The 16378-nt window shown below is 32.8% G+C and overlaps 2 protein-coding genes across 2 annotated transcripts; one reads left to right on the top strand and one right to left on the bottom strand.

The window, feature by feature from the left end:
- The first annotated feature begins 2229 nt into the window (after window positions 1-2229).
- LOC108483254 (uncharacterized) lies at window positions 2230-8493 on the top strand. The gene is made up of 14 exons (XM_017786543.2): window positions 2230-2782; window positions 2885-2973; window positions 3415-3573; window positions 3866-4079; window positions 4420-4506; window positions 4592-4731; window positions 4998-5078; window positions 5177-5241; window positions 5578-5753; window positions 6058-6188; window positions 6289-6373; window positions 6978-7191; window positions 7455-7555; window positions 7724-8493. Exons 1-14 carry the CDS (start codon window positions 2615-2617, stop codon window positions 8222-8224), a joined length of 2211 nt encoding a protein of 736 aa, XP_017642032.1. The 5' UTR covers window positions 2230-2614; the 3' UTR covers window positions 8225-8493.
- Window positions 8103-9227, bottom strand: LOC108483255 (uncharacterized). The gene has a single exon (XM_017786544.2). The coding sequence runs from the start codon at window positions 9163-9165 to the stop codon at window positions 8698-8700; it is 468 nt and encodes a 155-aa protein (XP_017642033.1). The 5' UTR covers window positions 9166-9227; the 3' UTR covers window positions 8103-8697.
- Window positions 9228-16378: the final 7151 nt, after the last annotated feature.

The raw sequence follows: 16378 nt of genomic DNA, 5'->3' as shown, positions 1-16378 counted from the left end.
CCTTTACTTATATAAAAGTGTATGAGTCACGCATACATAGTCCGTCATCTACTTAGGATTTAGGAATGTCACTCTATGAATGTCACAAGTGAATAAATCCATAAACGGATTCAAGATCTATTCTTCTTAGGTCCAGTTCGATGTACTGTTAGTCTGGTGAGTCACATCTATGTTTTGATTTTTCTAAGGGTCATCTGTTCTGATGCCCGAGATAAAGCATCTCCCTAATTGGACGTGATAGGCGACATATTAGTCTTTCAATCGGTTTTCTCATTTTCGGATAGAGTAAGGACATGTTTAGGTTTGTCTACTAATATAAGTTGTCTTTCTATATCACAATCCGACCACATAATACCGTTCAGTATTAGTTTAAACGTTAGGCAACCAATGAGTAATATTTGCTTCCATTTTGGTTTACGTGCAAAAATAATTTGAGGACAATCATACAAAGTATATTAATGTAATCAATGAATTTGTTTTATTAATCAATTTGTTCGAAAAAGAATTACAAGTTTACAAACGAATATACTACACTCATGGTATTAGATCTAACATAAGCCTCGCCTACAGCTTGGCTGGCTTGTCGTTGATACCTACGAGTTGGTAATATCACTCTGTACCCAACAAGAATTGTCAGCTTCCTTAGTGTCTTTCAATCCCTTGAACTCCTTGGGCTTTGAGACATCCCAATGGTTAATTGGGCTACCAAGCACGACTCCAGTGGTTATATTATGTTATAAAAAATAATTATATTAATTATATAAGTTAAATAATAATTTATATTTATATTAATCCATTAACTCAATAACAATTAAACTAATTACCCAAAACCTAAAAAAAGCTTACCCAACTAAATAACCTAACCCAAAATATAAAATTTTTAAAATTATATTTAATACAATAAAAAATTATTATTTTTATTTATGTTTTTAATATAATAAAACATTTATTATATTTATGGTAGTGTTTTTAATACAAATAATTTTAATGTGTTAGAAAACTTTTATTTCAACTTTTTTAGTGCATTTAGTGTATATTATATATTTATAAAAACTATTTTAAAATAAAAATTAATTTAAAAATAAAATATGGGTGGGTCGAGTCTAGTTTGAGTTTACCTTTCTTAATTTGGGTTAGGCTAAGACAAAAAAGTAAGTCCATATTTCAGCCCAAACTGAGCCTGTGCTTGGAAAATTGTTTAAATATCTTCCATGGGCCCAATTTGAACCCAACCCGACCTAGCCCATGAGCACTTCAAGACTAAACTCTAGTTGTGGAGTTTAAAACTCCATTAACAATGTTTAAAAATAGATGACATAATCCTAAACCTGTTGTTTTAGTTCACTAATCGTGTATAAGATAATAATCCTTTTTCTAATGTAAAAGTAAATGTTTTATTTCTAGATAGAACTTTTATAGTATTACATAAAAATAGAAAATTAAAAATAAAAAAATGGATGAATAAAGCTAGGTGAACATAGATTGATTATCTCATATAATATTAAACTCTTTAGTGACAAGTAGAGTGATCATGGTTGGCGTCTGCCCTACCAAGGCCCGCCTTAGAAAAATGGGAGGTTTGGGTAAAAATATAGGCCGAAAAATGGGCTTGGGCAAAAAACGAGGCTGCTTAAAAAACGGGCAGGCCTCGAGTAAGAGTTTTTGCTGGCCTGCCCTACCAATTATATATTAATATATTTTTTTTTTATTTTATTTTTAATTATTTTAAATTTTTAATATAACTATTTTTATTATATTGTTAATTTGTGTATTGTTTTAAGAATTGTTTTAGTATTATTTTTATCTGTTTTAATATTTATTTTATGTTTTTAAATATATTTGATTTATTATATTTTTAAATTTTTTATTTAATGAAATAAGAAAAAAAATTAATATAAGGTGGTATTGTGCTCGGGCTTAGTAATTTTATTTCAGTCGGGCTTGGGCAAAATTTTAGACCCATATTTGGTCGGGCCGAGCCCGGCCTAGTAGACGGGCCTAAAATTTTATTTGGGCCCGCCCAACCCTACCAACCCGGACCTACCCACCGGACCATGATCACCTCTAGTGACAAGCACCAATAAATATCTCCTTACTTTACAAAATTATATTATTTTAACTATTTTTACTTACAAAATTATATTATTAAAAATATTTTGATTATTTGATATTTTATATAATCAAAACTTCATTTATTAATATTATATATAAACTGATTGTAATATTGGACCCAATTTCAAAAAAAAAAAAGGAAAAAAAGAGGAAAGAAAAAGTTCAAAATCAAACGTATCAAATTGCTTAAGCGTTAAAAAGAGATGGACTTTCAATTAACAATTTAAGAAACGAAAAACCATCTTTACTTCCTTATACTTTCTCTCCTTTTTTGGGTGTTTTAGTCTCTCTGTTATTCGTTCAAAAGAAAAAAAAAAGGGGTTTAGCTCTGTGTTGGGTTGGGTTGGATTGGGTATTTTTCTCCAATTTCCCTTTTTCATACAAACGCCAAACAAGCCTCCTATTTCCCCAACCTCAGCGCAAGCGACTCATCGGGCGCAATACAAACCACCATCGTCACTGACCGCGATCGGCGTCAAATCGATTTTAAAGGCAAGGAGAGATGTGGGTATTTTACCTGATCTCGTTGCCTTTAACCCTAGGCATGGTTGTTTTCACCTTGAGGTACTTCGCTGGCCCTGATGTCCCTCGTTATGTTCTTTTTACCGTCGGATACGCTTGGTTCTGTTCTCTCTCCATCATCATTCTTGTGCCCGCCGATATTTGGACGGTAAGTCTTTTCAAATATTTGGTTTATTTAATTCATCGGCTTTTTCTTTTTTTGTAAGATAGGGCTGACAGAATTTGAAAATTTTATGTTAATTTTGTGCAGACGATATCGAAGCCGGGAAATTATAATGAAAATGGAGGAATTTCATTCTTTTGGAGTTGGTCTTATTGGGGTACCTTTCTCCTCACCTGGTACGGTTTTTTTTTTCTTTATCGACGCTGTAGCTTATTTACAGTTTGTCAATTGATGTCTATTTGATACTGAAATTCATGCGGACATGCAAATTTACTGTTTTGTAGATTAGTTTGTTTAGTGTCACATTTGATTAAATTTTCTATAAATTGAAAAAAAAAATTACTTATTTGGATGGATATATTTCTTAGATTTCCTTTTTGTTCTCCCTTTGGATGTTAAAAGGCTAAAGTCTGTATCCATACCGTTGTTATTTTGCTGCCATTTCTTTGGGCGGGTTTGAAATGTCGATGACTTAAGGTTTATATATCCTTTTGTTGGATGGTCCGGTATGTTATTGTTGTGGGATGATTTTCTTGTAAGTAGAGATGGTTTTTGTAGTTGGTTTTCCAGATTGTTGTGCATTTCCTCATATAATTATTTATGCTATCTCTAAGCAGGGCTGTAGTGCCCCTTATTCAGGGTTTTGAAGATGCTGGAGACTTCTCTGTGACTGAAAGGTTGAAGACTAGCGTGCATGTCAACTTGGTCTTCTATTCAGTCGTGGGTTCTATAGGCCTTGTGGGACTTATTCTCCTCATTACAATGAACAGGAACTGGTAAACTCTTCCTATATTTTATTTTATTTTTATAAATTACTGATTTTCTTTGGTTTAATAGTCTATCTGATATAATCTTGGTTGTCTTATAAAGATTAGGATTATATTGGATTGTTGTTTCAAGTTCATATATCTTCTCTCAAGTATCTGACATCTTTTGCCTCACTGTTATGCTTTCTAACTGATGGGTTCTAGAAATTATTATAGAAAAATGGACATAACAGAAATTTCCTTGTATGTCAGCAGACACATTGCTCTTATATCTTGCTACCTGGTAATTTGTTGTTGACAGGAGTGGTGGTATCCTTGGTTTAGCTATGGCCTTGTCGAATACATTTGGGCTTGTTACAGGAACATTTCTTCTTGGCTTTGGCTTGAGTGAAATTCCAAAGAGCCTTTGGAGAAATGCAGATTGGACCATCCGGCAAAAAGTTCTCTCTCATAAAGTTGCCAAAATGGCTGTGAAGCTCGATGAAGCTCATCAGGAACTTTCAAATGCTATTGTGGTATTTTGCTTTCCTGATTATATTTATAAATTCTTTCCCATCTTCTGACCTACTTCCTCTCAAATGATTATACGCATATAGAAGTGTATCCTAGTAGAATAATGCATGGTTTCAAGATCTGTCTTTCATTCTCAGTTGCATGCAGAATACTCATATATGCTCATTTTACATTTTTGCAATTGAAATGCTTTGAAGTTTTAACATGCTATTATCAATCAATCAATCAATCTATTAGCAATTTCTATTTCTTTCGTTGTTCCTCCGTGGCTAAACATTATTTGATTATTTTTATGTTAATTATAATGGATTGTTTTGTTTAGCTATTCATTTGCTTTATCAGGTTGCCCAAGCAACATCCAACCAGATGTCTAAGCGTGATCCTTTGAGACCATACATGGATGTCATTGATAATATGTTGGCTCAAATGGTATTTTCTTTGTGTTTATTTGCAAAATATTCTATGAACAAGGATGGAATAGTGCATCACTTTGTGTGCTTCATTTATTCTCCAGTTTAGGGAAGACCCATCCTTTAAGCCACAAGGTGGTCGGCTGGGAGAAAATGATATGGACTACGATTCAGATGAGAAATCAATGGCAACACTCAGGCGTCATCTTAGACTAGCTCGAGAAGAATATTATCGGTACAAAAGGTCAGCTGGATGCCAATTTTACACTTTTCTGTTTGTTTTATTGTTCACGTAAATCCAAGTTGTATATCATCTTCAAACTGCTTTAAATGTGCTGGAAATGGTGATTTTAATCCACTATTTTTGTAGTAATTTTAGTTGTTGTCCTACGGGAGTAAGTACTTTTTTCTTTCATTCCTAGATTTGAATAGGTTGCTTATAAACTTTCAATCTGACTTTGTATTTGAAACTTTTGCTTGTTTATATCTGAAACATCATGAGTTTTGCAGTGAGTACATGGCCTATGTCTCTGAGGCACTTCAGCTTGAAGATACAATAAGAAATTATGAACGTCGCAGTTCAACTGGATGGTTTTCTTCTAACCATGTTTTTTTCTGTCTATTCTATTTTTCCAATATTCTAGTTGCTTTTCCTCAACTTTTAATGTTCATGTATGATGCTATTTCAGGAAATATGTATCTAGCTTCAGACCTGGTCGCTCTGGGCAGACAGGAACACTCTTAGATACAATAGGTAAGTAGACCTCTGTTGATTTTGTGCTGTAGAAGCAGTATACTCCTTATATCATGATTGTGAGACCCAAAAGCTTTTGTTCTTTTACTTTGCCCAATTTCTCTGAAAAGGATTTGTTGGAGCCATAATTTGAAGTCAATATTCTAAATAATCTTAGTTTTCTGGTTTATAATGATGTTTATGCTTGGTTTTAAGTAATATTATCGACTGTCTTTTGAAAGAAAGCAGCTATGTTTCTTGGATTTGGGCTGGGTCCTTGAGGGATGTGTATAATGCTATTGAATAAAATTGTATAATGTAATGGGTTTTTAACTGCAAATGATTGTTCTTTTGCAGAATTTATTTGGCGATGCATCCTATGGAAACAACTAAAGAAGGGCTTGGCTATTATACTTGGCATCATGTCTGCTGCAATTCTTTTAGCTGAGGCTACCCTTTTACCTAGAGGAGTCGATCTGTCTCTTTTCTCTATCCTTATAAACTCAGTAAAGAAGGATGAGGTGCTTGTCCAGGTAAAGATTTTGCATTTTCTCCTTTGAAGAGTTTCAAATCTTGTAGTTTCATAGAGACACTGTATTCTTGATTTCATTACTTGATTGAGCTAAATATATCAGGTCTAGAAATTTTCAATTTGGCTGTCTATAGTCTTTGCCTTCTTGCCTTGTGCTTGTTTCCACTCCAGAATTGCCTAACAATTTTATGCAGTTGCTAATTATCGCCATTGACATCTTATCTTTTGTTTGATATTTCCTTATATAGCATGTCTGGACCATCCTCTTCTTTTCCCTCTCTTCTGCTGATTACTTTTTCTTCCAGGCCTTTGCTTTTGTACCTTTGATGTATATGTGCATGTGCACATATTATTCCTTGTTCAAGGTAGGAATGTTGATGTTTTACTCATTAACACCACGACAGACTAGCTCAGTCAGCTTGCTCATGATATGCTCGTAAGTTTACCTTGGAGATCTATTGTTTCTGGCCTTTTTTATTTCTTTTTCTTTATTTTTTAATTTTGAAAGTCAAATTACTCACAAATATCTCTACTAGGATGGTTGCTCGATATGCTCCCCCAATTTCGTACAACTTTCTCAATCTCATTAGCCTTGGTGGTAAAAAGACCATATTTGAAAAGGTAATTCTCTTCCGGCATTCTTTGGCTGTCAAACATTTACATGAGTAGTTCCAGTGCTTATAGAAAATTGACAAGACAGACAAGAAAAATATGGCGTGACCCTGTTGATTACAAGATTAGCATTTCATGTATCATATGCTATGGACGAAGTAATTGGAATGAAGCAGCAATTCTTCTTAACATGTATCTAAATATTCAACCTTTATGGTTTAGAGTGAGGCAATAGTACTGTTAGTGTGTGTACTTAGATTGCTGGTTCAGTCTGTCACTCTTAGCCAAAATTAAATCTGACAATTTAATTATCTTCTCCATTTGTTTCGAAATGTTACATTTTTTGGATTGTAGAGGGAAGTATGTCTAGTTTGATTTTGCTTATTTGGTGTCTCACTATTAGCCATGCAACGGGGGACCTCCAGTTTCCAAATTTTGCAAGACCAATATAGTGCACTGTTGTCATATTTGGTTCACTTTTTTATGTTTAAATTTTTATCTTTTACTTTGGTCAAAAACTGGAACCTTGGTGCTTTATTATCAAACTAGACATGTGTGCTATATTTTTTTCCTTTCCCTGTATAGTATTTAATCTTTGAACTTCTCATTGCAGCGTATGGGAAACATTGATGATGCTGTACCTTTCTTTGGAGAAGGATTCAACAACATCTATCCACTTATCATGGTTGTTTACACCTTGTTAGTTGCTAGCAATTTCTTTGATCGTGTAGTTGGTTTCTTTGGGAACTGGAAGAGACTTAGATTTCAAACTGAGGCTGATGATATGGATGGGTTTGATCCCTCAGGACTAATTATCCTGCAAAAGGGTAAGGGTGTCAATACTTAATTCTTCTAAACTGTATGCTCTGCATGTTTGGTAATTTCTAGTCTCAGTTTAAACATTTGCATGATAGGGTTACCATAGTAAAATAAATAATTAGTCTGAGTCTGGCAATGACAGAAGTACTATTATGGGGTAGCAGTGATTCGTGAATACTGCAAACGTCTACTCTTTTATCATGGTTTAAATTCCTTGCTGAGAATTATTTTAGATGTTTGAGCAGGATTTAATGAGTTTTCCTATTTACAGAGCGATCTTGGCTTGAACAAGGACGCCGAGTTGGTGAACAAGTAATTCCATTGGCGAGAAATTTCAATGGCGCTGATATTGAGTATGGCCACAATATTACAGTATGTAACCGATCTTAAATAGCAGTCTTTTTCCTTTTTCAATCGTGTAACAAATCATTGTTATGAATTATATGTGATTTCCTGCTAGTCTGCAAAATGTTGTCCTTTTGCTTTTTCATCTAAAACCTATGGTTATGTTCAATTTCTAACTTGATGTGAAATGCTCAGGATCGTACTGTTGTTGAAATGAAGGCAGCGACCACTTCAGCCACTGGTGGTGTGAAAGTATCTCCCTCAAGGCCTGTGAAAGAAGAGACCCGTAAATATGGCACAAGCAGAGAAGTCATGAGCAACAAGTATGCTGCCATGAGAGAACAAAGTCGACAAATATCAAATCCAAAACCGGTGGAGAATAACATAACCTCTGCTAAGGTCTCATTGCTTGAGGTAGGCAATTCGCATCCTGATAACCTCAAGGGTGGGCCATCTGCTGGACTGGCCTCAACATGGCGATCAATGAAATCTGGCTTTCAAAATTTTAAAGCAAATATTGAGGCCAGAAAGTTTCTTCCTGTACGCCAGAATCAGGAAGCCACACTCATTTCCCATGTCAACTCATCCGATTCTGAGTCCCTTGATGAGATATTCCAGAGATTGAAACGACCGTCAGTAGACCACAGTGACGAGAATGAAAATGAGAACGACACAGAAACCAAGTCTACAAGATGATATCAAATTCATTCGGAAAAAAATGTGCCTGTTGCTGTCGTGGAAACTGTGATATGAAATGTACAGAGCTCATTGAATTTTTACAGTCCTGTATGAAAGATGTTTGGGGTCAGCAGCAGGAAATTTCAGACTAATACAATATGGGAAAAATAATTATTCCCTGGCTGTATGATTCCAGCTAATTGTAATTTGAATTGAACATTTAGGCATTCCATTCAGCTTCTTACACGTGATATATAATATAATCTTTTCGTGAAAAAATTTAAAAAGCATCTCTCTTTCGAAGATAAATTCTAGCATCTGAAAAACCTTAAGTTGATGCATAAGCCTTTTTTTTTTTTTTTTTAATTAAAGAACCAGCATTTATAAAATGCCAATAACAACAGGATTCAAGCTAGAATATTCTTTCCTATCGCATGAACAAGTAACATAGGAAAAGAAAAAGAAATGCACAATTTTATTGAAATTGAATCCTAGGAAACTAATTCACTCTTCCAATCGTTAATCTCATACTTGTTGAAAGCGTCCTTCTTCCCTTTGAAATGCACTAACTTGGACCAAAACCCTTTTTTCTTTTTCCCTTTTTTGGTCTCTTCATCGTCCTCATCCAAGTTTCTTGGTACAAAAGCAATCGATCTACTCTTCTTCAAACCATTAGAGGCACCAAGCTTTACCCCGGAAGACGAGGACATCCCCATGATTCCCATCACCCCGGAACTGTTCCGCATATGGGAATGACTATGTCGAGCCGGGGAGTCAGGGTTTGAAGCCAGAGAGTAATGAGCAGGACAAAAATAGAGTGAAGAAGTAACCCGTGAAGCTTCTTTGTATGAAAGAGTAAGACAAGATAATCTTTCTCTAAGACAAGAAGGGCAAACACCTTGCTTTTCCTGGTGATTTGAGTGCTTCTTACATCCATGCTCTGCTTCACAATACTCCATATGAGGTTTGTATTTTTTTTTCCCCTCCAACTGTAAATAAATTTTGGTTGGTTTGTGTATATATAGACAGGGGGGGAGAACAAATTCCACTTAGCTTCCAAGAAGGTTCCTCATATAACATTGTTCGCCTTTACATGTTAGTGTGAGTGTAGTAGATCAATGTTAAGTTCATCACCGTTGGATCATGTAGTTGAAAATCTTCACAATGGTCCATGACATTAGCTTTCTTACCCTCACATGCAATAGGACAAAATGACTTGGAAGTTGGATTTTACCATATAAAAGAATTAAATGTTAAAATTAAAAAAGTAATTGTAAAAAAAACCAACGCAACCCATTTATAGAGTTTATTGAAATCTGTTGAATTTATTTTTGAAAACCTTAAAAATGTGTATTATAAAATTATTAACATATTATTTTTGAAAATAATTTGTTTATGAGATTTGGAAGAACGCTAAGACGTGGAAAGGATAAAAGGGTCTCGAGCCACGGCGGAGAGTGGAAAGTGGCCGCACGAGGATTTTTGATTTTTGAAATTATCATTTTATGCTTTCTGTGTTGGTAATTTACATAATTAAATTATTATTTAACTAAAACCCTACGTGTATTGAGAGAAAGGACCTATACCTATGCTACCTATAATAATAATCACCTAGATTTGCTAATTTTGAAAATAATTTATTATCACAAATCATGCTTTATTGTTAGTGATAAATACATTAAATTCAGTTTAATGTATAATTTAATATATAATTTTTAATGTAAAATAATTACAATAAAAATTTTATTATAATTTTGATAATAATTTAATTTTGATTCAATTGTATAAATTTTAAAAAATAATTACATACATAAGATCATGGTCCCCACTCCAAAAATGGTATAACTTTCTTTAGACTCAAATCTATAAAATTACAAATAATAGATGATAAAATATAGTTTGATCTTCCCATAATCATAAAATTTTGATTTAATTCTTTTAATTAATGAAATTATATTTTAACTCTTATAAAATATGCAGCTTAATTTTGACTCAAAAAATTTAGGGTTTTGCTCCGACTATATTAATTTATTTTCCTATTGAATAAATATTTATTTGTATACACTAAATGATGCTATGTTGATAATGTTATTAATACTTTGTGAAACCTAAATCTAATTAAAATTTTATGTATAAATTGTATAAAATTAAATTTCATATATTATATTGCATTTAAAATAACATTGGTAATTGATAAATTTGATTTTTTTGTTTGTTTGTTAATATGAAACGAATTGAGGTTGGGGTTTCTATAATTATATTAGCATGATACTTTTTTTTGTGACATAAGAAATATATTCGTGTTTTACACGACTTGACCCATCATGTTAATCCACATTATTCAATTTCATTTTATTTTGTTAGAGTTTATTTGTAGAATTATTAATAATCAAAATAATGAGAAATTTATTATATAACTTGTTATATGATTTAAATAAATTAATTGTATTATAATATAAATAAAATAATTTATTATTACGTCAATAAAAAATTTCAGTATTAGATTTCCATTTCGAGTTAATGGTAACTAACGGGAGAGCAATTAAAATATCTAATTTCAAAAAGTTGAGTAACTAAAATAAAATCAAGTGCATAGTTGGGTGATTAATCTTGTAATTTACCCTAGATATCATAATGGTTTAATTTTTCTTACATACTGTTGGGGATAAACCCGTGTAAGCAACGAACAAGAATAATAATGAAGAGATTGAAAAAATCAAACACACAAATTTTATGTGACAGCCCTAATTTGACCCTAGTCGGAAAGTGGTTTCGAGACCACAAAATCGAGACTCGAAAATAATTAAATACTATATTCTATGTCTAATATATGTGAAAATGCATGTGTGAATCTTTGAATGCTTTGATTTTTGTCATTTGATGTGAATTAATCAAAAAGGGCTTAGTTGTTAAACATTGAAATCTTGCTAGGCAAAATTAAAAAGTGGCTGAATAGTTGTAGTTACAAAAAAGGAGTCCTTGCATGTCAAATAGCCCATCTTTAAGTGTAGTGGGCGTAATGAGGATGAATCATGAATAAAATATGATTTTATTATTTTTATTTTATAAGTTAAATTGTTTTATAATATGAAATGAATATTATAATATTAAAGGAATATTAATATTATAACAATAGTGATAAAAACAATGTTTTCATGGGGGGTTCATCTTCTCACCTAGCCGAACTTGTGAGGAGGGGAGGAGAAAAATTCCTAAGGCATTTGGCACTTTGTTTTCTTCTATTAGGTAAGCTCTCTTGAAAATTTTGATGGAAACTTGATTATTGAGGTTATTGTTAAGTTGTCTAGCTAACTCATGGTCCAATTCTTGTTTATAATAGTTAAGCATGTTTCGGCCATGGATGCTTTGATAAGAATTCTTGTGTTTGATGCTTTAAAATGTGAAATAATGTTGGAAATTGGGAATTAATAAGAAATTGGGTGGTGAAAACAAAGTTTTCACGCTTTACTTTCCTTTAATTGTCGTAGCTTAAAGAACAAAGAAACAATTAGGCTCTATGGTGTTCAGCCCTTGTGAAGGCAATTTGAGGTATGTTTGATTTTATATCTTGATGAATAAGGTTAGTTGTGGCTAGTTAGATAGATAGTAATTGGCTATAAGGGTTAAAATGCATGAATAGTACATAGTGGGTTAAAATAATGCTTGTATGAGGTATATTTGTCCTAAATGGCTATTGATGTTCGACAATTGGCAAGAAATGAATTATGAATTTGAATTTTGAGGGAAAGAACGAATGTTAAATTTCAGTGTATATGGTTGCCGAATTTGATTATGGATAGTGAATAGAGGGATTATCCTTGTTCTAAATCAAGACCCTCATTGTCGAAATGAGTTTTGAACGTGTTAAATTAGGTATTAATAAATTGGGTTTGATGCTTCAAGTGATATATGCATACGAAACTAGATTTTGAATTTAAGGTTTATTAATTGGTCCTTGCCGAATGTGAATGTGAGTAATAGCTTGGTGATGTTGTGTTTTAAATTATTAATATATACTGGATAGATGCCGAATGACCCTCTTTAGTTAATAGATTGTGTATGTGTTGTAAAAGAAGACGAATTGTTGTGAAGTAGATGATAGGCTAGAATCGGCTGGTGTGCTTAAGTATTTTAACATAATTGCCGAATATAGATTGGAGAATTTAGTTAAGTAAAATTAATGCTAAATCTTTGTATTCATGTGAGCAAATACCGAATGTACTAAATGGTTGAAATGAATTTATTTTGTTTCTATGTAATCTTGGTATAGTAAAATTTAGTTGAAAGTTCCAAGTAGATTATTATGGTAGTGACGAATGTGATATGTGATAGTAGTAACCAAGTGGATTCAACCATTTAAGTTATATGTACTATGGCAATGTGGTATTTTAGTCAAGAAATGATTTAATTGAATTAGTATATAAGCTATGAGCATACGGTAAATTGGTATATAAATGATTTATATAAAGATTTGGTTATGAGTTTATATTTATGTTCGATCCGAGAGAAATGCATTAGTTGGTGTTTTGATGTTGCAATTGGAAGTATTAGAAAGATAAGGTTGAGTTGGCAAAATGGTTTTATATGTGTAATTTTAAATATACTAAATAATCGACTAATGAAATTAAATGATTACAAGGTTTGATTTAATAGCTAAGTTAATGTGTAGTTGTGTGTTCGAATATAACTTACAAGTTCATGATTTTGAAAACGAAATTTGTATGTGAACATGAAAAGAAAACATATTTGGCTAAATGCATGTGATATTAACGTATAAATTATATATAGATTCGGTTGTGAATAAATTTAGTTAAATGATGAACTTGTAGTTTTGGGAGTAGATCATCGAATGGTAAACTTTGTTTTCTTCTATTAGCTCGAGAACCAAGGACACCAAATTCGGATAGGGGGAAAATGGAAGTACTCGAATAGCCGTATATAATCGTTCAACCACTTTTGAGGTAAGTTCTTTGTAAGTACTTGGGGTTGATTCTTTTATAAGTTTTAAGTGATTTATTAAGTGTTGTATTTATTTAATAACATAGTATATCGTGAAAAAGAAAGAAAGTCTTAGATGTTGGTATTTGATTTTATTATATGATTTGGTGTTATATCCGGGCTAAGCCCCGAAGGCATTCGTGCTGGTGTTATATCTGGGCTAAGCCCCGAAGGCATTCGTGCTGGTGTTATATCCGGGCTAAGCCCCGAAGGCATTCGTGCTGGTGTTATATCCGGGCTAAGACCCGAAAGCATTTGTGCTGGTATTATATTCGGGCTTAAAGTCCCGCATGCTTTGTGGTGGTGATTGGATTTGGGTTTTAAACCTAGCAGACTTAACGCAGATGATTGGAGTAAGATTATGATTTCGAATGTTCGTAGTAAACTACCATTGAATATGTCAAATACATTAAGTTGATCAGGTATGTATTATATACTTTTATATGTTAGATTGATCGGAATTGAATCATGATTGAGAAATGAGAAGTATATGTGAAAATCTCATATGTGTATTCGGTTATGGTGAAAGGTTATATGAGATTGATTTGGTGATATACATGTTAAATAATATGAATGCAAGAATGCGTAATAAATCTGCTTAGGACAGCAGCAGTAACGTGATTTCGGAAAATCACCATAAATCATGGAAGTTGAGTTAGAAGCTGAATAAATCATGTCATGAAATCTTAATGAGTCTAGTTTCTTATAAAAGAAACCGTGTGAGCAAAAGAATTTCCAATAATGAGATATTTGAAGTGGCGTGGAATAGAGTCAAAATGACTTCGAGGTCCCCTGTTCTGTTTTCAGAAAATCATTATAAATGGTACAAAAATGATTATAAGATAAAATTTATATCCTTAGACTCCTTAATGAGTCTAGTTTCAAATGAAATAAACAATAACATATTTAGAATTATGTATAATGAGAAAATTTATTTGTAGTGAAGAGTGGTCAGAATAGTCAAATAGTGAAACAGGGGAAACTTCAATAAAAATATGGTATTGATTGGTCAAACAAAAAATTCTGAAAATTTAATGGATGGAATATATATGAGTCTAATTTCATAGAAAATTAACGGCACTTGATTTGGAGTTTCTTATCACCAGTTATAAATAATTTAGTGACTGTTGCTCAGGAAGACAGCTTGTAGTGAATTTGTGATTTTGTTGCGAACATGGTTAAAACTTGTTAATGAGATGCTTTTCGAGTTCTTATGATCTTATTTGTGATTTTGTTGCAAACATGGTTAAAACTTGTTAATGAGATGCTTTTCGAGTTCTTATGATCTTATTTGTGATTTCAATATTTGGTTTTAATTGAGTTCAGATTCAAGTGAGGTGAATTTGCTAAATATGCATTATGTTCATGGATACTTGGCCAAAATGGCAATTATCTAGGAATGATTTCTTGAAAATTTGAAATAATCGATCTATAAGTAAATTAATTGTTTGCATTGCTTAAAACTTACTAAGCATTGAAGCTTACTCCGTGTTCTCTTTTCCATTTCTTATAGGTTTATACTTTAGCTCGAGTTGGAAGGGCTGGAGATATCATCACACTATCGAGTCATTATGTGAGTTGAGAAGATTGTATATCATCATCGTTTAAGGCATGTATAGGATAGACTATAGGTAGAATGATATTTCGACTTTGTATAAATTATAGCCATGCGAAGATGGCTTGCTCATTTTGTTTAAGGAAGCCTTATAATTGAACTAATGTGGTGAAATGTTTTAGTTATAACTTGACAGTAGTTAATTTGTTATTAGATATTCGATTATGTTTTGATAGTGAGTATCTTTGACCTTATAGAAGTTTTGTTCAGTCAAGTAATTCCTCATAACCTTATTCCTGCAATGGATACAGGTTAGGAGTGTTACATTTTACGTAGAAAAACTCCTCTGAAGAAGATAAAAAACTATAGGAAAAAGGAGATTTCACTAATAAGAGGAAATTACAAGATGGAGAGATTCAAAATAAAGAAAACCCAAAACCCCAGAAGAAAAAACCCTTCAAACTAAAACAGATAATTCTCTCTTAATTGTGTTTTTATCTATATTGCAAACCTAAGGTAACTAAGGCCCATTTATAGGCTAAAATTTGTAGCTTTTATGACTAGAATATCGCTAGGTTAATCATAGTTTAAGTGGGAAACCAAAATAGAGTTTAACTGAGAGAAGAAAACCGAGAAACTTGATGAAAACATCACCATGTTGTGACATGGCATTCATGTTGTTGTGACGAGGAGATGTCACGTTGTTGGGACGAAGGCTTTCTTTTCTAGTCGTGACGTCGACTGCTCGTTGAGACGCTGAGCTTTATCTCGTCGAGACCTCACTTACTGTTTTATTTGAAATATGAGGCATACTCCACAAATCTCTACCTTGACTCGTATTTCACTTAAATCTGTTCTCAAGCTCTATCACGAGCGTAATTAGATCTTCGTCGAATACTTACTAAGTTTAAATAGTGCTCGAACTTTGAAACTGGAAGACCTTTTGTCAACATGTTGGCTGGATTGTGTTCTATGCCAATTTTGTTAATCTGAACATCTCCTTAAATGATCACCTTTCGAACAAAGTGATAATGAATGTTTATGTGCTTTGTCCTTTCGTGGTGCATCTAATCTTTGGTGAGATGTACGACACTTTGATTATCACAATATACGATAGTTGCCCCTTTCTCATTAGTCAGCTTGCTAAATAGGTCTCTTAACCAAATTGATAAGTCCACTCTTATTACCATGTATTTTGCTTCAAAAGTTGATAAGTCCACTGTGGCTTGAAGTGTTGCCTTCCAACTAATGGTACAATATTCGAAAGCAAATAAAAAACCTGTGAGAGACCTTATTCGATCTAAGTCTCCTGTATAATTCAAATCAACGTAATCAACTAAACCTTTTTGGTTTCTTCCAAACTCTAAGAACATATTTGAAGTACCCCGTAAATATTAAAAATCCACTTAACTATATGCCACTGTAATTTGTCGGGTTTGGCCATGTATCTACTAACAATACTAATGTGTGAAATATCAGGACGAGTGCATACCATTGCATACATTAGACTTTTGACTACGCTTGAGTAAGGTACCTTTTGTAACATCCCGAATTAGGGCCTAGTCAGAACAATGGTTTCGAGACCACAAAATCCAAAATAGAAATAATTATTTTATGAT

This window comes from Gossypium arboreum, chromosome 11 (assembly GCF_025698485.1).
Source record: "Gossypium arboreum isolate Shixiya-1 chromosome 11, ASM2569848v2, whole genome shotgun sequence".
NCBI classification, from domain to species: Eukaryota; Viridiplantae; Streptophyta; class Magnoliopsida; order Malvales; family Malvaceae; genus Gossypium; species Gossypium arboreum.
This window is presented reverse-complemented; position numbering and strand designations above follow the sequence as displayed.

Coding starts and splice junctions, on each gene's coding strand:
- LOC108483255 (XM_017786544.2), bottom strand. CDS start 9,165: ATGGAGTATTGTGAAGCAGAGCATGGATGTAAGAAGCACTCAAATCAC.
- LOC108483254 (XM_017786543.2), top strand. CDS start 2,615: ATGTGGGTATTTTACCTGATCTCGTTGCCTTTAACCCTAGGCATGGTT. Junction 4,732..4,997: donor GAATATTATCGGTACAAAAG/GTCAGCTGGATG, acceptor TGAGTTTTGCAG/TGAGTACATGGCCTATGTCT. Junction 5,754..6,057: donor AGGATGAGGTGCTTGTCCAG/GTAAAGATTTTG, acceptor TTTTTCTTCCAG/GCCTTTGCTTTTGTACCTTT.